The sequence below is a fragment of the Aquila chrysaetos genome, chromosome 8, assembly GCF_900496995.4.
Source record: "Aquila chrysaetos chrysaetos chromosome 8, bAquChr1.4, whole genome shotgun sequence".
Taxonomy (NCBI): domain Eukaryota; kingdom Metazoa; phylum Chordata; class Aves; order Accipitriformes; family Accipitridae; genus Aquila; species Aquila chrysaetos.
The window spans coordinates 37065087-37087913 of record NC_044011.1 but is presented as its reverse complement, the minus strand read 5'-3'; the positions used below and the strand labels follow the sequence as shown (position 1 = coordinate 37087913).

At 42.6% G+C, this 22827-nt stretch overlaps 1 protein-coding gene and 1 pseudogene across 4 annotated transcripts; both read left to right on the top strand.

The window, feature by feature from the left end:
• Positions 1-28: 28 nt before the first annotated feature.
• Positions 29-22664, top strand: NPHP1 (nephrocystin 1). 4 transcript variants are annotated; one of them, XM_041125095.1, is made up of 23 exons: positions 29-121; positions 215-279; positions 821-881; positions 1314-1450; positions 1901-2102; positions 2406-2507; positions 3358-3449; positions 3903-3945; positions 4481-4565; positions 5201-5295; positions 5961-6089; positions 7271-7345; positions 8089-8199; positions 9812-9894; positions 11175-11251; positions 12104-12203; positions 12612-12724; positions 15123-15196; positions 16025-16069; positions 20017-20185; positions 21292-21459; positions 21811-21939; positions 22296-22664. In XM_041125095.1, exons 1-23 carry the CDS (start codon positions 53-55, stop codon positions 22637-22639), a joined length of 2568 nt encoding a protein of 855 aa, XP_040981029.1. In that variant the 5' UTR covers positions 29-52; the 3' UTR covers positions 22640-22664. The 4 variants fall into 4 exon arrangements, with proteins under 4 accessions (XP_040981029.1, XP_040981030.1, XP_029877225.1 ...); XM_041125096.1 differs by having other exon boundaries at positions 48-121; positions 12107-12203; XM_041125097.1 differs by lacking the exons at positions 29-121; positions 215-279 and adding an exon at positions 290-639.
• Positions 16110-17876, top strand: LOC115344309 (annotated as a pseudogene).
• Positions 22665-22827: the final 163 nt, after the last annotated feature.

Sequence of the window (22827 nt, the reverse complement as noted above, 5' to 3'; positions counted from 1 at the left end):
ATCGCGCAGCGCCGCTGCCTGTCCCCACCCTTTCCCCCGTTGCCTAGCAACCATGTCGGGGCGGCGGGCGCGGGGCCCGCTGCAGCGGGTGCAGCGGCGGAGCCGGGAGCTGCAGGCACAGGTACCGGGGGGGAACGGCCCGGCCCGGCCCGGCCCGGCCCGGGGCAGCGGCGGGCCTCGGCCGGCGGCTGACGGCACCTGTCCTGTGTTGCAGGTGGAGGCGGTGCGGGCGGAGAGCGCGGCGCCGGCCCCCGGGCAGCGGAAGGCCCTTTGGCAAAGGTGAGGCGGAGCTCCGAGGAGGTCCCACCGGCCGGGCCCTGCCCTCAGCCTTCCCCTCACTGTTAACTTGAGTAGCGTCCGGCGGCCAGGAGTTGCGTGGCTTAACTCTGCGCCGTGGAAAGAACCGTCTCCCGGTTGCTCTGAGCAAAGCCCCCGGCAGATTCACTCCGTTCCCCCTCAGCTTTGCGTCAGAAGAAGGAGCAGATGGTCCCCCATACGCCGTCCCGTTTTTCTCCTAATCGTACACATCTCTTCCCTGCCCCTTCTCGCTTGTCTGTTTTCCAGGCGGAAGCAACAGGCTAGCTGTTTCCCAGTCCTCAAGGGCTGAGGTAGTTTTAAGTGGGAACTTGCACGTCACAGGTAATAACCAGCTAATCTGCCGTTTGGGCTGGTATCAGTATTTGTTACACTGCGTGCACACAGAGCTGGGCGAAGGTCTGAGTGTCTAAATGGACACGTCTCAGTACGTGTGCCTGATTTGGGTCACCCATCTATCAGAAGTTTAAGAAAATGCTATCTATCTGTCTTGCTGTCAATGCAGATGTATGCAGCTGAAGAAACTGGTGGATGAGAATAGAAATGCTCTTCATGATTTGAAAAAAGTAAGTATGGAGATGAATTTGTTAATGGTTTTCTCCAAAATGCATCATGGAGAGCATTTAGAGAACACCAGCCTCCTTCGATTTTAGGTGCCTCAGGACAAGGGCGATGCCTAGCACTGCACGATGCCCGATTGGGATCTCTGAGATCCATTTATGTTATTTAAAAGCACGTTTTTAATGCTTTATTGTGTACAAGTTCTGTGCTTATAATGTTTATCAACTCAACACATTATACTGGGAGTGGAGAATGCAGATTTGAAATTTAACACAAAATTTCGTCTTGGCAGAGTAAAAGGGCAAGAAAGGTGTCACTAAACAGGGAGTGACAGCAGCCCAGGAAGGTGAAAGCTTGTAAGACGTGTGGAAAACTAACTTTATAGGGGGACTTTAACTTTGATTCTTTGAGCAATTTGTTGTGTTCTTCTTTCTCAGGCTGATGAGCCTGCACCTGTGGGGAATTATAATCTGAGGAAAGAAGAAGAAGAAAAGCTGTTGCTAAAACTCTCTCAGCAGCTGCAGAAACTTGTTCTTGTCTTGGATCAGGATAATGTGACTACAAATTATGCAGTGTAAGTAGCTTAAACAAACAAACATACTCTGCGCTTTTATTGAATTGTACACGTATGGTTGGAAAGAACCCTGAAAAATTGTTAGCTCATCCCTTTATTATCTTAACACACAGTTAAAAAAAGAAGTGCTCATGAGCCAGCTCTTCTGGGGCTTGTTTTCTTGATGCAGTCGTGAATGACTCGCTGGAATTTTCTGAGGGTGTTGGTTAATGGCTGAAATGTAACGTGGCTGTTGAGAGGAGAGGATGCAATGTCATCTGCATACTTAGGGAGGAAACACCATTGGGATTTTGGAGTTTTTTCAGATCAGGACAGAGAGTGAAACACAGGAATGAAAATTCTGTATCTGGATAATGTCCTTGTAGAGAAGCCCATGTTGCAAGGCTTTACAGCAATTTCAAGAAGTTTTGTTAAAATAATAATAAGAAAAGTTTGATTTATTTTGGGTAGGGATGAAGAACATCAGAAAGATCCTCAAACAGAAGATGAAAATGAAGAAGAGGATGAGAGTGAAGATGAAAGTAGTGAGGAGGAAGATAGTGAAGAAGCAGATGATGATGAGGAGGATAAATTGTTGGATGATCCAAATGTTAAAAAGTGTATTGCAGTGGGAAACTTTAATGCACAGCAGGAAGGGGACCTCACATTTACGGTAAATATGTCACTCAAAGTTTTTTGACTGCAGATCATTCTGTATTAAGGAGTAACACCAATTAAATCCTATGCTTCTGGGATTCAGGGAGAAATGGCTTTTCCTGGTGTATGTTTGGCTTAGTGGAGTCCAGTGTCCTTTTGCCACCTTCTGTAGTGGCAGGGTCTGTCACAGTAGTCTGTGATCTCTGTTGTGGGAAAAATTAAGCTTTTGTGGTTTTGGTGTTTTTTTTTTTTCATTGTGCTTGGAGCCATTTTGAAATACTTGGCTGTGTTTTGTTTCTGTCTCTTTCTAATGGCAAAGAAAGGTGAAGTCCTACTTATACATGACAAGAAGGCGGATGGCTGGTGGGTAGCCGAAAACTTGAAAGGGGAGAGAGGCCTCGTTCCTAGAACCTACCTTGCGGTTAGTGTGCTGCAACCTTCTTCTGTTCTAGTCTCACCTCTGTTATTTTATGTATATTAATGATAATATAGCTGCATAAAATTGGTCATAATGCTTACATGGTGACACACAGCAGTGTTTTGCCAGTTATTTGGAAATAACACTGTGTTTGTGTACATGTGTATGGAGATAGTTAGCAAAAGCAGTATTTTTGTGCCTTGTGAAGATGAGACATGTAAGTGCAGAGAAGTTTTTTGAATATTGAAGTCATAATCTTTGTCACTAAAGGTCAGCTCTGAAGACTCCAAGCTGCTATGGACTAATTCGGGCTTTTCATAATTTATATGAAATGTGAGTCCATGTAAATGTTGGAGTATTTTGTAATTCAACAAAGTTTGGAAGAACCTCTTAAAAAATGGATTTTAAAGCTTTGTAACTTTTTTTTTCATTTTTAGAGTTGCTTACACATGTTAGTTTATGTACTTATGCACATAGATATCCAGTGTGCAATTATGGTGAACATTTAAATGTGGGTACACAGTTTGGATTGAGTGATCAGATGGAATAGAACTTTTCACAATGTAACTAAAGAGCATGTTGAGTAGCTAGCTTTTTACTTCACGATGCTGATGTATTTCTCTTTTTAAAGAATCCACTTTGCAAATGTATCCTCTTGCTTACTTGTAGGAATACTTCAATCATTTGCTGTAGCTGCAGAACTAAGGGCAGTGTTCTGCAGTTACAGTGCTCTGGAGTGATGCATCACAGACAGAAAATCTCCTCTTCTAAACTATTAATGTGTGCTATGGTTGGAGAAAGAACAGAATGGTGAAGAAATCAAGCATTTTGCCATTTTGAATCTGAATTACAGGTCCATAATGAAGATGGTGAAAGCCAAGAGCAAAGTGAAGAACACATAGAAGTGGTGGATGAAACAGCAGATGGAACCGAAATTAAAAAAAGGTAAATGGAGTGATGTGAAAGCAAATAAGTATAAAATTATTCTTCCTTCTCCTTAAATCTGGCAGTACATTTCTTACAGTGAGAATACCTCACAAGGGTATTTGGTTCTTTGCATTTTTCTTTTTAGTACAGCAGTCACTTGCTTTTCTTTTTTTTTTTTTTCAGTTTGCAGACACACTTCTACTAGAGTGGTTTGTTGGGGAGTTTTGCTTTGGTTTGCCTTCCCCCCCCCCCATAAAATCAAAGAATGACTGGGTCATGTATCGAGTTATGTTCCAGCTCATGAGACAGTCTAGCAATTAGTCTTAGTGGCTGGAAATATGTCATTACTAGGATCTCAGATAGGTATGGTTATTAAGCTGCTGCTATTTGAAAACAAGTCAATATTTAGTGTTGAAATTTTTGTCCACCTGAGGATGATATATTATTAAAAAAACATTATTTTTCTTTCAGAACAGATTCTCACTGGAGTGCTGTAAGAAGAGCTATCACAGAGGTAGGTGTATCTCTTACATAGCAACTTCATCTACCATAATGTTAATTATTTTGTAGACAAGGTTTGCCTTTTACCAAACACTGTTTCTCATATTACAGACCATTGTTTTTAATTAACATCTCTATTTTGTTTTTTGTAGCAAGAAATGCTACATGAATGTTCTCTAATGCTTTAGAAATGGGCTGCAGCCCAGCCCATGTGTCTGAATGAAGATGCAAATAAGATGTCTTTTGTTGTTTTGCCACAGTAGTACTATATCATTTCTTTTTCAAGGGTGTGATTTTGTTCTGTAACTGGCTTCTCTGCTGCTACTTTGAAATGGAAGGGGGATTTAACAAAATAGGAGCCTGGGTTCACACATGAAACAGAGTAAAAGTTCCTGAGGATGGGCCACACTAGCTTCGGATGAGAAGAGGTGACTGATGCCCCAGGTCTCTGACATTGGTTGTGTGAGAGTTCTAAATTAGGATAGAATTAGCTGTTAAAATAGCAGGAATACTAATATCCTTTTTCTTTTTCTTTTTTTTTGTGCTAGAATGACACAGTAGAGGTACTGGCAACGATAGGAGCAGTTCCTGCAGGATTCCGCCTATCCACACTTTTCCAGCTCTTAGAGGAAGGTATGATTTTGTCATAATAATTGCAGTGCAGGATTCTCAAGTGTCTGTGGTGAGTTTCTTGTCCTGGTTACTAGCTATTTGGACTAAAATCGGTATTGCTTAATTGTAATTGGGTAATCTGTACAGGTTATGCTTGACCCATCAAATAATGTATAAAAGCCTTTTTTTTTCTTCTTCAACTAAGTTTTCATTTATCTGTGTGAAATCCTGGCCACACAGAGGCAATGACAAATTTCCTAATGATTTCAAAGATTCCTCTTTGTCATATAGTTCCTGTTGACATTGCAGAAAATGATGATTTTTTTTTTCTTTAATCTTCCCTTTTTCTTGGAGACCTTTTGGAGTCTCTTCACCAAATATATTACACATCTCATGTTTTGTTAGTCTTTTTGTTTAAAACTGTTTAAAATCAGTAGCTCTTTTTGTTAATTAAATTACTGTGCTTCTGGAATGAAATAATTACAAATAGTAAAAGTACCCTTTTTAAAGGGTGTTTGTAGAAGATACCTTCATAGTTTTGTTTGGACCAGTCAAATATTCAAACAGACTTTAGCCACATCTGAATTTTGGGTGTCATTCATTTTGGCAATAAAGATCATAAAAAATGTTAAGAATTTTTAAAATTACTCTTGTAGGCTATCAGTTTCGAGCAAGTTACTTTTTGCAGCCTGAACTTACTCCATCACAGTTGGCTTTCAAAGACTTGGTGTGGAACTCTGAAAAAAATACTGTGAGTATTACTGGTAAGAAAGCTATGATGCTTTTGGCTTGAGAGAAATGACAGGATCCCTAGACGTGAATTGCTAGCAATCTTTCGTATTGGTGGCTAAATATTGCTGTGAAACAGATGATGGATTTTGATGTCAATCCAGACTCCTTAGGCAGTAGATGTTACCACATCCTACTCTCTAACAGGCAAAAAATTGGTACAAATTGTCATGCTGGGTATCTTTTAAGAGTCACATTTCATCCTAAGTTTGTGGGTTCCTTCCCTGTCTGGGGTGAAGCAGATCTGCATGGGTGACTAGTCTGGATTTTTAAACCATGAACTTCTGCTAGGCACTGTGAAATCATGAATTTAAATCATCTTCTTTCATTTTGGCTAATGATTATGTCTTCATCTGCACCATTTTTAGAATATTTCTTTCTTCTCAAACTTTGATAGGACCTTCTATCTGTCACACTAAAATATTTGTAGTAATTTCCTTAGAAGAGAGCTAAAGGCTTATGAAGAAATTTTGCTGCTGCTGCTGCTAATGCTACACAAGCTTTGTGGTTAGAAGAATCCAGTCTAGTGAACACTACGCTTGATCATCTCAGTAAATAAACACAAAATGATACCATGTGCAGGAGGACCCTGTAGATTTAATCCTTCTTCTGTTGTCTGTATTTCAGATCTATCCTAGACCAACTCGAGTATCCCTGATTGTGACTTTATGTAGCTGTAAAATGATTCCTCTCCCAGGAGTCAGTATACAGGTTCTCAGTAGACATGTTCGACTCTGTCTGTTCGATGGCAATCGGGTAAGTTGTTTGGCTATCAAAAAAAGTCTTGATGAGGAGTGGATCTTTCAGGATCTTTTCATGCTCTGGTTCCTCTGGTAGCCAACTCCTCTCAGAGACAGACACGCACACACAATCTGCCTCCCAAGCCGCTTAACTGACTCTCCGATTAGTCTGGCTCGATACTTGCCTGTGATCACACACTGACATGTGTACCCTCACTCTCTCACTTGCAGTCACTGCAGACACATAGGCCCCCAGCAGCCTGTGGTCTGGCTGGTTGCTGGCACATAGATGTACACACACACATGCATTCAGAATAGAGAGCCCGTTCACCCAGAAAAATAGTTATAAATGGGGTTTAATGAGAAAACAGGACAGACTGCATTGATCAGGTGCCAGGCATGTCCAGACATGCATACTTATCCCTCTATTTTCCCACCCTTCTTACTCCACAAAGCACCTCGTTCCTTCCCTTCTTTTGCCTTTGGTTTCTCCCCTGGACATCCCATAGTAAGTCACCTGCAGTCCCAAAATGCCCTTCCCTGGCAGCCCAGGGTCTCATACCCCTAAGCAGTAATCCCTTTAAGTCTGGAAGGTGATCCAGTGAGCCGCTCCTGTTGACTCATCATGATGGGAGTCGCACCCAGCCCCTGGGGCTGTCCTGGGCAGCCCGGGGAGGGGCTGGGGCAGGAGCTCTGAGTCCCTAATTTCAGTTCCCCCACCTGCCATTGTGCCTCTTTTCTCCTTTATGTTTGTGGAGAAAAGCCTTTTCCAGGCTGATCTCTCTCCTGTGATAGCCTGGGAATAGCTGGGTCAGGGTCATATTCAGATTCCCCCACCTGCTGTTGATCCTCTGTGTTCCTTTGTGTGGATGTGTAGAGCAGCTTTTTTTTTTTATGACAGAATCTAACGCTGATGATCTGGCAGTTTTCTTTCAGCTGCACTGAATGGTCTTGGGGGCAAAGGTACTATTACTGGTGTATATGAAGCAAGGATGGTTGGAAAGTGCTCTGTGGCTTCAGAGAAAACTTCCTCTGTAGTCCCTTAAACTGAAACCATCTGATAAAGTTGAATAGAAAGCGTAATTTTATCTTTATGTGCAGTGTTGGATTAATCTGGGATAATACTGCATTTTCTTAAAGCTGCATAGCTTTCCAGAAAAACTTGTCTTAGCTTTTTTCACCACTATCATGCTTTAGGTGCTGAGTAACATTCACACAGTGAGAGCTACATGGCAACCTAAAAATCCTCAAACGTGGACCTTTTCTCCAAGGGTAGGTATCTCACTCAGGGAGTGACGTAGCCAGTAACTATCTATTTACAGCTGCTTATTTAGTGACGTCTATTACTTCTGGTACTCGTGTTGAAATAAAACGTACTGCAACCAAAATGAACATGCAGAAGAGAAAAGACTTGCTGAAGTGCATGAATTCAAACTTAAGCAAGTGTTTTAGCAAAAATACTTTGGACAAAAGAGTTGGGGGGGAAGGAAAAGTAGCAGGAGGGACCGGTGATCCAGCCGCTGGCACTGGTCAACTCTCAATCAATATCAGGTGCTCACTATGTGGTGTTCATGGAGAAGGGAAGAGGCTAGCCACTTTGCATGTGAGCTTTTGCTTTGCTTTCATTAAAAAAAGAGCACATGCTTTGTCCCGTGTTTCAGGTGCCGTGCAGGGCTGCATTCACAGCAGGAGTGTTGTCATGTTTTACCCCAGTTGTTGCTGTGTTCTTGGAGGGAATTAAGCGCTTTTTGACATCTAAAGTTCTTTAATAGCTTGTAATCACACACACAAAAAAGTACCTTGGTAGCATAGCTGTGTTTCATGGCAAGATAAAGAATAAGGGGAGCAAGGTTTCAACCAAAATTGGTTCTTTACTCATCCTTTTCTTTTATATGCAATGGGATTGGGTCCGAGATCTTACGTGAATGAGTGATGTGTTCAATGGCCTTTAAAAATCAGAGAGTTTTTTTAATAGGTACATTCACCATTTTTTCCTCCCCCTCTCTCTGTATTAGGTAACGGGCATTTTACCCAGCTTGCTCGATGGTGACTGTTTTGTCAGATCCAACTCTGTGTCTTCAGACATTGGTATATTATTTGAACTTGGCATCACTTATATTCGCAATGTAAGTGTGTAAAGTTGCAGTATAAATCATTCCAAGCACAGGTTTATAAAGTCAACCAGCTGTTCCATGTTTGATGTTAAGCTGCAGTATCCCAGCAGCAAACTGTGAGATCCAAATGGAAATTTAACCAAACTTTCCTAGCTTACTATGAGATTGTCTTCCTTTTGGCTTCTGGGAGGAAGGAGAGAGATGTTTGGTTTTGGAACTTTTAGTTCTAGTCAATATTTAGAGAATAAAAGACTTTCTGACTAGTGGACACGAATGTACCTTTATTTACACTGAAATAACTTCTGTTAGTCTGCGAAAGATCTTATGTAATGTGATTGCAAAGGACCAATTCTCTCTTCACTCCTGCACTGTTTTTCTATCTTTGTGATTTGTTTCAGACTACTGTGCTATATAGTTTGGAAACTAAAATTTTAACTGTTTAAATAGTATGGATACTGGTTTCTAGCTGCAATTGATACAGATATATCCTATCCATCTAGGATATGCTTCTGAAAAGTACAACAGGTAGTGACACAATAGATGGTAAAGCCCCTAAGAACTACCGTAATAGAAGGTGGATGCATGCAGGAGCATAAGAAACACTTAATATTTGGAGGATACAGGCTTTTCGGAACAGGTCACTGTTCTGAAAGATCTCAGCCATTTTGTCAACAAGACTGACTCGAGTCTTGCTGCCTCTTTCTGAACACTTAATTTTCATTATGGTTGCAATCTTACTCAGGTGAATCTTGGCAATCAAGTCAATCACGGGTGAAAGATGGAAAGTGGGGTAACCACGATGGTCAGCAAGCAGGGTAGTAAATGGTGGGTGACAGAATTCTGAAAAGGTGGATAGAGAAGTTGCAAAGGGGAGTATTGCTGTATTTTCTCTTTCACTAATACCTGTATGAACTTAGGGTGCAGGAGTGCAGTGCTGATTAAGTGATGGTTCAGAGAGACCCAATGGGGCATAACGGCCCTCCTCAGGCTAATTGGAGTAGTCAAGATTATGCAAAGTTGTCTGGTTCTGTTAACAGCGTAAGTGTAAATGAAGGCTGGAGTGTGTGCAAGTTCCTACCTGTTATTAGTGCTTTTGGGGTCTGGAAATGGATGGGCTGGCACACAGGATCAGCTCCCTTTCCCAGGCACTGTCTCTGGTACTATGAATAAAGCCTCCCGATGCACAGGGTCACTGCCTTGGAAACTGTTAACTCTGGAATCAGATGGGTAAATCCTCTGGGTAAATTTTTTTCCCTCCTTTTTGTCCTGCATTCTTCAGAGCATCAGTGCAGGTTTGGGGTTTTTTACCTTTGTATCTGTGCATTTCTTCTTTTTCAGGAGCTTGATCTACTTAGGTTTCTCTTAAATGTGTATTTCTTGGCTTAATAAATCCTTGTCTCTTAAATATGTTCATGGATGATCAGCCTCAGTATAACTGTGCGTGCTGTTTAGTAAATATCTTCAAACACCTGCAAATGCCACATAATCAATGTTTGCTTACCACAGATCTGGGGCTTTTACCATTTTACCATTTTAATGTGATTATTCTAAATAATTGTTTGTGATTCAGTTACTCATTCTGGTTTAGCTGCTCAAGTTATTTACGTTTCTCCTTTTTTTCTAGTCAACAGGTGAAAGAGGAGAGCTAAGCTGTGGCTGGGCATTCCTGAAGCTTTTTACTTCTAATGGAATGCCTGTTCCTTCCAAGTAAGCTTATTATGTTTTCCTTCTCTCTCTCTCTCTCTCTCCCCCCCCGCCCCTCTCCCCGCGTATTTCTCTATCTATGTATATACATCTATTTTAGGCTAGGAGTAGGGGCAGGTGTAATCCAGACTAATGTGCAGGTTGTACCTGGTCTTTCAGTGAGAATGCTGGTCCTGCTTCCCCACCCAGTGTATGTTCTACTAAGTTTGTGTGGGAAAAGTGCTCCCTGGACCCAACATTCAGGTTTGAAATGTTGCAAGTGAATATGTGTTGAAAAATATTCTTCAGTGGAATTTTAAAACCATGGAAATGTCTGAGTTAATAGGGAGTTATGTAGAGTTTTGTTTATATAAAATAGAATCATTACCTAAATTGAAGGTGACAAGGTCCTTTTTGATTCTGGCTCTTCTTTATGTGCACTTTGCCATATATATGTAAAAATTAGGAGATTGTTTTCTAAGACCTGGGAGCAGGTAAGAGCTGTTGTGAATGAAGCTCTTACCATTCACTTGGAGAGTGTGAATAAGCTTGTATTTTGTAGCTGATCTATGATTAGTTCATGGGTCCAAAAATCTTAAAGAATAATAAAATGTACGTATTTCTATTTTATTAAATGTAAGAAAGCTTTCTGTTAATTTACAGAAATGATTCATTGTAGATCAGACTTGCAATACTTGGTTTTTACCAAATATATATATAGACATATATATGTGTATTCTGAATATATTTGGATTACAGGGCAAAAAAAATACCCACAAGAGACCTCTGCTGTTCTCTAAATCTCATCTAAATCTGATCTCTTAACATTGTTTTTCTATTCCATTATGTTAAAGATAGTATCTAGAGAGTGAAATTGCGTGCTTGCTTCAACAGTGACTTAGTCTTGACAGAAATGGGATTACATTATTATTCAACATTTTAAATCTTCCGTATCTAAAATATGCTCCATAAACAATGACTCCTCAAAAATATTTTAGTGAAACAATTGCTAAATTTCATATAAGAAAAATACTGGGAGTCATGTAGAAAAGAATCAATGTTGCTAATTTCTTCTAAAATAATTAACTAGTTTCCCAGTATAATACAAGTTTCAAATTTATCATTTGAGGTTTGGTTACTTCATTAGGTGTAGTCATTTCTTATAAAATACTAGTCATAACATCAAGCACCGTGTTGGTTTTTTATTTGAGATAGCAGGTTTCTTTCTTTCTCAGAAAGAGGTTGTGCTGTTCTCACATATCCTTACATCTTTTTATTTGAACTATGCTGCTCTTCTTTCACAGGATGTATGAGCTGCTATTAAATGGTGGTACTCCCTATGAAAGAGGCGTTGAAGTTGACCCATCAATATCAAGAAGAGGTGTGGTTTCTCCTAAACATTATATAAATGAAATGATGTAACAAATGCTATACCTATTTTACAACATGCTGTCATTATCTCCCATTAGCATGCAGTCACCACAGCCTGGTTTGGTTTTGTGTGCTCTCATTTTGCGTGCTCTCTCATGAGAGTTGATTGTTAGGGCTGGTGGGATTCAGAACTATCTGCCAGTGCTAATGTAATTTCTGTAATTTCCAGTGTTTGCAGGTTGAGGGTTATTTCTGATAAATGTATTCAGTTATTTCTTTAGCTGCACTTAACACTTCTTGGCTATGGGGTGATGGTGCAAGGCTCAGCAGTTACACTGGTCTGAAGAGTTCCCAAGCCAGGCTGTTCAATCCCGTATCACTTATGCACAAGTTGCACATGTGCATAAACACACTACAGAATATCTCTACTGGTTCTTCCCTGCGGGGTTGAATAAAGCTTCGCTAATGGTTGGTTCAGATGACAAACCACTTGTGTTTTAAATAAGGGTGGCCATGGCTTTCCTCTGGAAGCTGTAATAACATCCATTTGCCAGTGACACATGCTGCAAGCTACAGAAGCCTTTACCTTTTGGGTTTGGACACTTACCTCTGCATTACTCCCTGCATATTATGAATCCACCATCCTTGAGAGAGGTAATAGTTTATGTTAGACTAAATGTTGATAGAGCTGATATGTTGGTATGTTTTCAGATGTTCAATTCCTCCTGGTTTTTAGACCATCCTTAAACCATTACAGTTACAGCAAAGCATCTCTTGCCAAATTTAAGTGTCCATTCTTGTAATATAATTCTTAATATTATCTCAAAATGACAGATTTCATATCGGGTATTTATTTCTTAAGCAGGCAGTGGTGTTTTTCATCAGTTTATAACACTCAAGAAACAGCCTGTGCTGGTAGTGAAACTGAGGTCGTTATGTGCACAGTCAAAAGACATCCTGAAGTAAGTATGCATGTGTGCTGCCATAAAATGAAATTTCAGATAGCCTAGAATGGTTCCAGAGATCTAAAGTGTTCCACTTCCCTCAAACACTGGCTATGGAAAAATCTGAGGGTCATGTCACCTGCGTATTGTACTTGATCTCTGTTTGACGCTTAGAGCTATTTTGTTGAAAACAACTGAAGAGTCTTTAAGTTTAGATAATATTCAAAACTGCAACAGCAGGAGTGTGGCTCTTGTAGCTGTATCAACGTACACCTTAAAAAGTTGTCATAGATTCATGGAGATGCCAATATGAGGTAATAATCATCTCCATGAAGCTGTCATTACCCTCAAGTTTTGGTGAACAGTGCTTCGTAGGAGCAGTTTTCAATAAAAATCTCAACTGCATTTTCTTTATTTTCTCAACAGTTTGTTACCAGAAACGTTAATTGGCAGTATGTGCTACATCCATCTCTTGATATTTTATCGACAAATACTTGGTGATGCACTCCTGAAAGACAGAATAAGCATGCAAAGCACAGGTAAGAATTGCTGTTGTGGAGAACTCAGTAATGGAGAGTGTGTTAGAGGAAGACCAGGTTCCTGAAGAGAATTACTCTCACCAGAGTCTTCCTTTTGTAACCCCCACTGATACAGGGTACTTGTAGAATTTTGTCCCCTGGTAGTGCTGGTATTGACCAACCATCTCACAAGGTTAGGAGGTCACGCTCCCTGTGTAGAGGATTTCAGTGCTTTAACTTTCAGTCTGCAGGTGTTGTGGGGACAAATAGAAAGCCATTGTCCCTGCTGATAAAAGAGAACAGCCTCTCGCTGTGAATACCACCACTAAGTGTGTTTGCTTTTCAAACTAGTAATATTTCAACTCGCATCTAATGTGTTGCCCTGTTTGACATCAGTTCACATCGCAGAACGCAAAAACCACAAGAACAGTTTTGTTTTCTGTGAAGTATGAATTAAGTGCTTTCAGTGAAGTTCTCATTAAAAAAAAGCCTATGTGGATAGGAAAAGGGTTATTTATAAATAAATAAATAAAAAGCAAATAAAGATAAAGGATTATTTGCAAGAGAAATGTTTCCTTTTCACCACCCATGCAATGAGAGATTAGACATGCACACAGGTTTACTCATTCATTTCTAGTGTATGCGTGTTCTCTGAGTTATAGAAGAGATTAGGCAGATGTTTTTGTCATTGAGGCTAAGTCATCCTCTTTATTTTTTTGTTAATTATTATTTACTTATTGGCTAATGCAGCAGGGAGAGACAGAAGTGGAAGAGTTCTGGTTTTAGAACTCAGTATCTTGCTCTGATTTTGCAACTCTATCTTATTCTTTCCACATCTTTCCTTCAACAGAACTGTAATAGTTTATAGTCGTCTCCTTTTTAAAATCAAATTGAAATACAGAAAAATTACATTTCTTAACTGTACTACAGGTGAATTTATATTGGTACTACAAAGTGATTTTTCTTGTGTTTTCTCCTGTCTCTTCTCCAGACTGAATTACGTATCATCTGTTCCTACGGCAAATAAATTTGCTTGTGCACTTACTAACATTTTTAACTTACAATCTTTAGCCATACTTAGGCATCTGAATTACAGGTTCATCTTTCAAAGGTGCTCAGAACTTAACTCCCTTCCTGATTTTCTTGCACTTTAATATACATTCTGAGTATACTGATTTCAGTATCCGAAAGTCAGACCCTTTCATAAATTAATGCTTTATTTAATAAACTTATCACAGAGAAACTGAAAATGCTTAGTTTTTAAAGGCCACTTGAGAACCGCTATACTTACTTGATTTGATCTTTATAATGTAGGACAATACATCAGGCTGATGACCTCTCCTGGAGTTAAATTGCATCCATTTGGATTCAGACTTCATTTGAAATGATTTAAAGACTTTACCCCAGCATTTCAGAAGTTGTTCTGGTAGCCATTTTCTACTTTTTTCTGGTGTAACAAAACAAGATTTCTCTTATTTCAAAATCAGCTATCACTTTAGAAATAGGCAACTTAAAATGCCTGTTTTATTTCACAAAAGCAATTGGTTCTGGCTTGCTTCTGTGAAATGTTTTGTTATTTGTAAATGGTTAGTGTTTACTAAACTTTCCATCAACTTCAACATGAAGAAACAACAGTGTACATTAAATATTTAAAATCATAAGAGAAAGAAAACACTTCAACCAAAATTCCTCTATATGTCACTTGTAGCACTCTTGTAATCTCATCCACAATCTCATTAACTAAAATAATGACAGGACCCCTGTGCCACTGGGGCTCAAGATTTGCTGTGTGTCATAACAGAGAGCTTTGATTCCTGCCAGTCATGGGGAGGCAGCTCTGCCCTGCCTGATTTTGATACAGCCAACAGGAGACCCAGCTATTACCTGGTAGCTAACCTGAAAGGCACACAGGAGACCTGTGCAGTTTGATGATGTGCCCCATTTGGTAAATTTACTATGCCACTTGTTAGCTGGTTATCTTAAAATCGCACACAACACAAGCCAGGTTAAGGTAGAATGAAAGTGTGTTTATTCATAACATCCAATTAAGGCAGCACAATTTCAGATGTTTATAAAAAAGACAGGTGCAGAAATGAGGAAAAACACCTCAGTCTACCCCTAGGTTAAATCAGTAAGGCCTCTTGCTTGCTGGCTTCTCCTAATAAAACAGCAATCGGTTTTTGTCTCTTGTCTCTCAGGTTAACTCTGTCTCTCAGCTACTGAGAGTTTGCTACAGTCAGAGAGTGCAGTTGTTAGAGAGCTTTTCTACTTTCCCTGCTGCTCTGGAGTACTGTTACAGCTAATTTTTCCTCTGAAGTAATCTGAGGGGAGGGGATGGGCTGAATACATTGATGTGTTGATACCTTGAAAACCATCCTGTTTCTTCCTTAGCCTTGAATGTGTTTGTTTTCCATTTCAGATTTAATCTGTAATCCTATTTTAACAACTTTCCCTCAACTCATGGATCAACCAGACCTGATGGATGCACTTCGGGTATGTTATCTACGTATTGTTCAATTACATCTGATGTGTCAGGATTTCCAGATAGTTTTGCAAAATTTGAGATTTTTTTTTTTTTTATCCTGTGGAAAGATAAATAAATGGAAAAGCCAAACAGCAGAAAAAGTTTTATAATTGTTTCAAGTACGTGCATATCTTGTGTGCCTTAGTGCCTTCAAAACTGCAAGAGAACGCTTGAGTACATTCAGAAGGGATGCAAAGACATGAATTGGCTAGTTTGAGCACTGCTAGCCATGTAGCCAAAGCAAGAGAGTGCTCAGGTGGATTAGCTGTCTGAATGTTTGTCTGGCTTCTAGGACAGCGCTGCTTTCATGACAGGGAGGAGCTGACTTAGTTTCTGACTGGCAGGACAGTGCTCACCGTATTTACACCGCAGTCCCTCGCAGGCATCCTAGTACCAGACAACAACAGCCGAGTTATTTCTGCCTGAAGGACACTTCTGAAGCTGTCAGCCTTTGGGGTTAGGCTGTATTTCTCCATGCTTGTAGGGTGGAAAAAAATCAACCTCAGTTGTAACTGATTTTTCTGAAAAGAAAGGATCCACTTGATTGCATTTATATGGCTCTGATAATTTCAAATCTCCAAATCCTTGCATGTGTAAAATTTTGTGGAATGGCTGTTTGCTTAAATCAACTAAACTGGCACAAGGGAGAAATGGGGAGTATGAGGAAAGTGGGACTGCAACAGGAGCTTAAAGTACTGTGGGATTGGATTGCAGTGAGAGAGATTTTTGCAGCTAAAAATGGAATTGCTTTAGATCTCCACAATCTCAGTCTGATTTTACATTTCATTTCATTTTAGAGCGCTTGGGCAGATAGAGAAAGAACATTGAAGAGATCTGAGAAGGTAATAAATTACAGGTTTTTCTTTGACATATATTCAATCTAATTCGAACCAGAAGCTGTCAGTGTTATTGATAGTTAACTTTTCCTCTCACCATACATTTATTTAGAAAATGTAGATAAGCTAAATGCAGTTCTTAACATTTCTTACCCATATTTCTAACAGTAAACTAGGAGAAGGAGGAACATGAAATTAACTTGTAACTTTTTGTCTCAGTGTTTTTATGTGGTTGTTAGTGGGGAAGCTATTACAGGTTCATACCCGAAGCGTGTCTCCTTTTCATGATGTGCTTCCAATACTTGACTGGTAAAAGCTTTCCACTGGTACAAAAGGGGCTGTGTATGCCCACAAAATAATCTTTCCGCCTCCAAAAAGACTGTGAGCTCCTCCCACAGTCTGCCTGGAAAAAGGCCCCCAAATTCTGCAAATCTCCCTACCTCATACAGTTGTGATCTCCCATTTTGGCATGTAGACAGCTGGAGAAGAACTGAATTGGCCATGTCACCAGGTTTACCTGTACCTTGTCCTACCTCCTGTCCTCTGGACAAAGAGAAGCTGCAGGAAACTGAATGAGAAAGGCATTGGTTCTTGATCCAAGACACTTCACTTCTTGGGAGCAGCAGCAGGGTATTTCATTCATTGTGCATGCTATTGAATAGATACACAAAGAGATCTCCCTGTTTATGCAAACAAAACGCAATGCTGTTGAGTCAGAATCACTTTTTCAAGGCCATTCATCCAAAATGAAAGCTGATCTGCTCAAAGAATTAGTAACTCCTCGCTATCCCAGAACCATCCAGTTTTACCTGATTTGTCATGTGCCACTCCCATGGTAGGATTGCTGCCTGGCGAATTCTTACTCCTTGCATGGTTATATGATGCTTAGCTGCTAAATCTTCTGCTGAGACGTGAAGTGTTCAATGCCAGTCATAGCGCTCGCATTTCTAGAACGTTTCTGGAAGAGTGTCGGTGGTCAATGAGTTTTCCAGGAGGCAGCGCTCTGTGTGTGTCCTTCTTGTATGAAGGGGTTTTTCTAGTGTGCCCGTGGAAAACGATGCACACAAATCTTGTCTAGTTAAAGTGGTCGGGATCTTTCAGTGGTTGATAATTGGCCAGGCTGATTCTTAGTTTCTGGGTTTTGCAGACTGGTCTTTACAGGGGAGGGCATAATTCTCGCCACACACAGAATGTCCTGTCAAAGTGTGAAATAACACTACTTATGGTGTGGCCTTACCTCCTGCTAAGAGCCACATGCTGCACGGAGCGTGGGATTGTTGCAACTCTCTGCCTAGGGCAGTAGAGAAACGAGTGGAGTTTGGGCTTCCGAGGTGGGGAGGATCTGGCACTTGCCCGGCGGCCATGGCAGAGTCTCTCAGTCTGTACCTGCAGAGGCTGTGGGGAACAGTTGTCAGACGCTGGTGTTTTTAGGAAGAAATAGAAATACCCCATGAGCAAAGGGCTCTCAGTGACCCTTGTACAGATTGCCGTTTTGTGGTAACACTGCCAGGGTTTGGCTGCGTATCGCTGCTGTTTGTTGTTTGGAAAAATAGGTGGGTTGGAGAGCAGATTTGTTGATCTATAGTTCATATAGTGTAATTCTTGGTGGTGAGTTTAAGGCTCATCCAAGCTAACTGACGTTTGTTTAGGAAGGTCAAATCTCTTCCCATTGTTATCCTGGGAACTTGGGGTTAGTCAAATGTTTTCTTGTTTGTTTGGGTTTTTTTTTTCCTGCATACAATACTTCTGGAGAAGAGCTTGGCAACACCACGTATTTGCTCTGAAGTATTTTCAAATACTCTTCTCTGCAGAGAGATGGAGAATTTCTGAAGTCTCTGTTTGTCCTGGTGTACCACGACTCTATCTTCCCTCTCCTCCAGTCCACTTTCCTCCCTGACTACAAGTGGGCTGAGGAAGAGTCTGAAGCATCTCGCTGGAAGGCCATTGCTGACTTTTTGAAAAAGAGCCGAGAGAATGATGGTGCACTTCAGTATTTGCTGTCACCAGAAAACACTCACAGAGCCTTTGATGTCTCAGAGCTAGCTTACGATTTCTTAGAAGTGAGGAAAAACAATCCTGGGGTATGAATGGATTATAGAAAACAATACGGGCTACGTAAGAATGGGGTAACAATATAAATAAATTCTTACAAAAAAGAAACTGTGTACTATCTGAATTGTAATGAATATTTTAACATATTTAACATTTTGAGAGACTAAAATTATTTTATCAGTTTAACTAATGTAAATTGTATTTTAAATTTTGCCCTTCGCAATGTTAGACAAGGCTATGGTTGTCTGTTGCTAAGTGTACCTGTTGTAGCCACATCGAGTGTCCTATTTTGCCTAAGCTGAGCAAATGCTGAGGCAGCACTTTTCTCCTCTCATGCAGCTTCCAATTAATTTACAGTTTTGTTTTAATCAGGGTGAACAAAAGACTCTTTTTCACAGTACCCCAGTCGATGGGTAACAGGCAAGGAAAATAGCAATGACCTTTAAGAATGCTGCTGAGCAAGGTCAGCCAGGTTAGGGAAAAAACTCATCTCTTGTCCAATCAGTGGACAGCAGGTTGCTCTGTATTTAGACTGTTTTACTGTTTTTCTTTCCCACTCAGGAAAAGGTTGGGTTATTCATAGGAATGTGCTTGACCCACCTAATACAAATAAAAGCTGGTGAGAATTCAGGGCACGCTGTGTTTCCCCTGCACATGGTCATGCCATACAGTAGTTCCCTCTGTGCTGACTTTCCCTCAGGGCAGGCTAAGGAGCTGCAGGGTACTCCTCAGGTGGACCAGGATGTTAAAGGCTGCTTTCCCCTGAGCAGTTTGTAACCACAGGCTGTATGTTCTGCCTACTCCCAGTGGGAAGTTATTAATCCGATTTCTCTTTTGTGCTGGAGTGTCCGGATGCTTTCCACATGCTGATGGGTATGTTGCCACCATGTCCCACAAGGCAGGCAGGCACTGAGTCACGTGTGGATTTAAGTCTGAGCCAGGCACTAGTTTTGTCTGGTATGAAATGTTGTTTTAAAGCCGGATCTTTCAAAGACCACAGCACACTGCATGGAGCCCGAAGCCAGCTCCCACTGACAGCATTTGTAAACTGGAGCCTCCAGAAATGCCCCTGGCCTAGGAGGGGCTCAGACAATAAGAAACAGCATGGATTTGATCTTTGCTCTGTATTGTGCAAGAGCTTGTCATAGACTCTAAATTCTTCGGGCATCACATCCGAACAGAGATATGATATTTTACTAGGATGTTGTCCTCCTGCTGTAGCGTGTTGTCTAAGTTAGTGGAGTAATTCTGTCCTCTCTAGGCCATGAGGCAGATGCCACCTTCAACCTTTCATCCCACCAGTTATTGGTGAGTTATGGGGTGAGGCAGAGTCCGCTGGAGGAAATGGCATGTGCTTGTTGAATCCAACAGGTAGAAATGAAAGCTGTCCCAGTAACTGTCCTTCAGACCCTTCTGGGCACTTAGGAGCACACAGGCAAACCCCCCCGTCTTTTACCAGTGTGTTGAGTTGTCTGTAAAAAATGTTCGGCTGCAAGTTTTTGAAGGCTGGACGTGCCTGGTGGGTGTGGGGGAATCTGATGTGAACACAGAGCAGAAACCTGAACAGAAAGGGGAGGAGGCAACAACAGTGGAGGCAAAAATATTTCAGGCTTGAAAGAGTGCCAAGGACAAAAATTGACTGGAGGAAATGTTTTTGCCCTGGTATGGTGTAGGATTTTTTTCTCTCCCCTCAAAAGACCTTGAATTGATTGTGTGCTGGTGGTGGGGCTGGGGTCCTGTTGGTCTCTGGTCCCAGTGTTGGTGGCATGGTGTGTGAAGCCGGCTGCAATAACCGGAGGACTGCCGAGGGCTCCTTCAGCCAGAGGAAGCAGCGTGGTGCCAGCCTGGGCTGGTTTCTGTGATTACGTCCCTACGGGTGTGTCAGTTAAAACCCCACACAGGAGCAGCGCGGCACAGGCAAATGTGAGGAAGCCGAGCCGGAGTGGTCACGGCATCAGCTGAGAAGAGATGGCCTCAGCGAGTCCCCCTGTGGCCTCCACACAGCCCACCTTGCCCTCTGGACCTGCTGTCTTCAAAACGGTCCCCTACGCCTTCATCCTACCGGAGATAGTGAGTATGCTGAGCTTTGCTGTGTTACAGCACCCCGCTAGTGGCTCTAGCGAATTTAAAAATCAGGGAAGACAGCATTAATGGGAAATAACATCTTTTCTTTTGCTTATAGTGAATGCACAAAGGTGGTCTTTGTGATGTTTTTCGAACAGCTTGAGGGCAAGATACAGTCCAGGTCCACGCCACAGGCTGCGTGAGGGTTGCTGGCTGCCATGGGGCTGGGGGAGGCTGAAGAACTGCCAGTGCCTCCAGGGCAGGAGCAGCTCTATTTATCACATAGAAATTGCTTGAAAATCAAGGAAATTTCATGCACTGTATTCAGCCTTTCCAAGGGCTTGAAGGCAATTGGGTGTCGTGTGACATTCCATGAATCTTTCAATTGCTTATGGGTCCAGAGGGCAGTCGGTGGGACTGGCTGAGATAACTGATGGTGTACTTTGACACGTGACACAGCGCTGGTGACCCACACCACCCACGCTTCATGGGCGCAATTGCTGTGGCTGGGCTTTGCTGTGAGCTGCCTGTGCTAGTGGGCTCAGCTCCCCGCTGCAAATCTGGGGGGGTTTCATCCACCAGAGCTGGAACGGCACAGGGCGGCGTGAGCTTATCCAGATAACCCTGCACGCTATCTGTGCACGGTAAATATTTTGGGTGGATCTAGAGCAAGCGACTCACTCTGGGCTGGTGCGTGGAGTCAGGAGGAGACTTCCTCGTGCTGCGATTTCAAGCCCAGGAGATTAATGAGCGGGCAGGGCTGGGCTGATGCAGCTGTTCGCCTTTCTCAGATAAAAGCACATTTTCTGGCTTCTCTGCCAAAGGCCTTGGAGTGAGATGTTTCCTTGCATCAAACACAGCAGCAAACCTTTCCCTTTTGTAATAAACATTTTTAAGTATTTTCCAAGAGTGTTAAGGGAAACTCGTGCCAGCTTGTGGTGCTGCTGTCGTGCCGGGATGCTACAGGAGGCTGGTCCGCAGTGCCTGAAGATGCAGGGCTTCTCAACAGCTGCTGGGGCCAGTGCGGGAGGGAGGTGAGGAGGGACTCAGGGAGGAGAAGGGGCTTTCCCCATCCTGTGCTCACCGGAGGCACCTGTGTTTGTCCCCGTCAGCTCTGCGGGACCTGGGTGTGGATCCTCATCGCTGCTACCTCTGTCTCCTTCCCACTGCTGCAGGGATGGGTGATGTACGTGTCCCTCAGCTCCTGCCTCATCTCCCTGCTGCTCCTCATAAGCTACCTCTTCGGCTTTCACAAAAACAGCGAGAACTGGAAAGTGCTGGTAAGGAGGGGCTGGGACAGTGGCAGATGTTGGCAGCAGCAGTGTGGGTGCAAGACCACTGTGGCAGATGACGGGTTAGCTGGCCAGCTGCTGGCCCTTCTGCAACCAACCAGCCTTTTTTCTTCCTTTTGCCTTGATTGGAAATGCCAAGGGAAGCTGTGCTACGCTGCAGGTGCTGTGTGGGCACAGGGGAGGGTTCAGCATAGTACAGGGGTTTGGTTCCAGCCCCTGTCTGGGCACGTCTGCTGTTTGAGCACTTGCACGTGCAGAGGATGGACCTCGTCCTCAGGGCGAATCAGAAAAGGACAGTCCCGGGCAGGCTTTGATCCTCGCCCCTCCTATGTTTTGCAGGACAGTTTGTACCACGGTGCCACGGCCATTCTGTACATGAGCGCTGCTGTCTTGCAAGCCAATGCAACCATCCGCTCCGAGCTTGGCCCCAACTCGCCACTTTACTACCAGCTCAACAGCGCTGCATCGGTGAGTCGGTCCAGAAAACCCCAGGCAGGCCGAAGCACCTGCAGTTCCCCTTGGGGAGATGTAAGAGCAAATATTAAAGCCACAGCAGAGCCACCCCAAGCCCAGCAGTGTCACGCTGATCAGAGCTTCAGCTCCTCATCTCTTGCATCGTGCAGCCAGCGTGGGCTTCTCAGGGTCCAGCAGCTCATGGACAGCCTTGTGTGGCAGCCTCCTGGGAAATGTGGGGGGCTTTGCCTTTTCTTTGAGGCTGGAGAGAACTCTAGGCTGGGAGGTTTCCCTAGGTCGAGAGCACTGAGGGGAGATGGGGTTAGACTCTCCCAGCTGACCCAGCTTTTGCTCTTCTTCCTCTCATGCAGTTCTTCGCCTTCATCACAACCTTCCTGTACATCCTCCATGCCTTCAGCATCTACTACCAGTGAGCCTGGCAGTGCCAGCTTTGCCTCTGCAGGAGCAGGGCTTTCCCAGCACGAGGGATGCAGCTGTCTTACACCATGGTGTCCCTGCCCCGGCCCTGTCACCCACCCTGTGGGGACAGCGGTTGCTTTTTCACTTCACTGAAGGAGGGATTTTTGTACAGCTGTGCCGTGTCGGTGTGCTTGTGGGGACATTTTGTGCCTTGCCTATGGGCGACGCAAGGGGAGGGACTGGGTGCAGGCTCCAACGTTCTGCCAAATATAGACAACCGAGGACAGGAAAATAAAAGAAAATGACTGTTCCTTCAGCAATCGATTTCCTTTCTCATATTATTTTCCTATCTCTGGTTCAGCTAGACCACTCCCCAATACATAAAAATAATACAATATTGTGTTCTTTGACTTTCAGATAATTTCATTTGGTATACGCAGTACTTGGAATAAAGTGTCTACTAACAGTGTCTGACCAAATAGA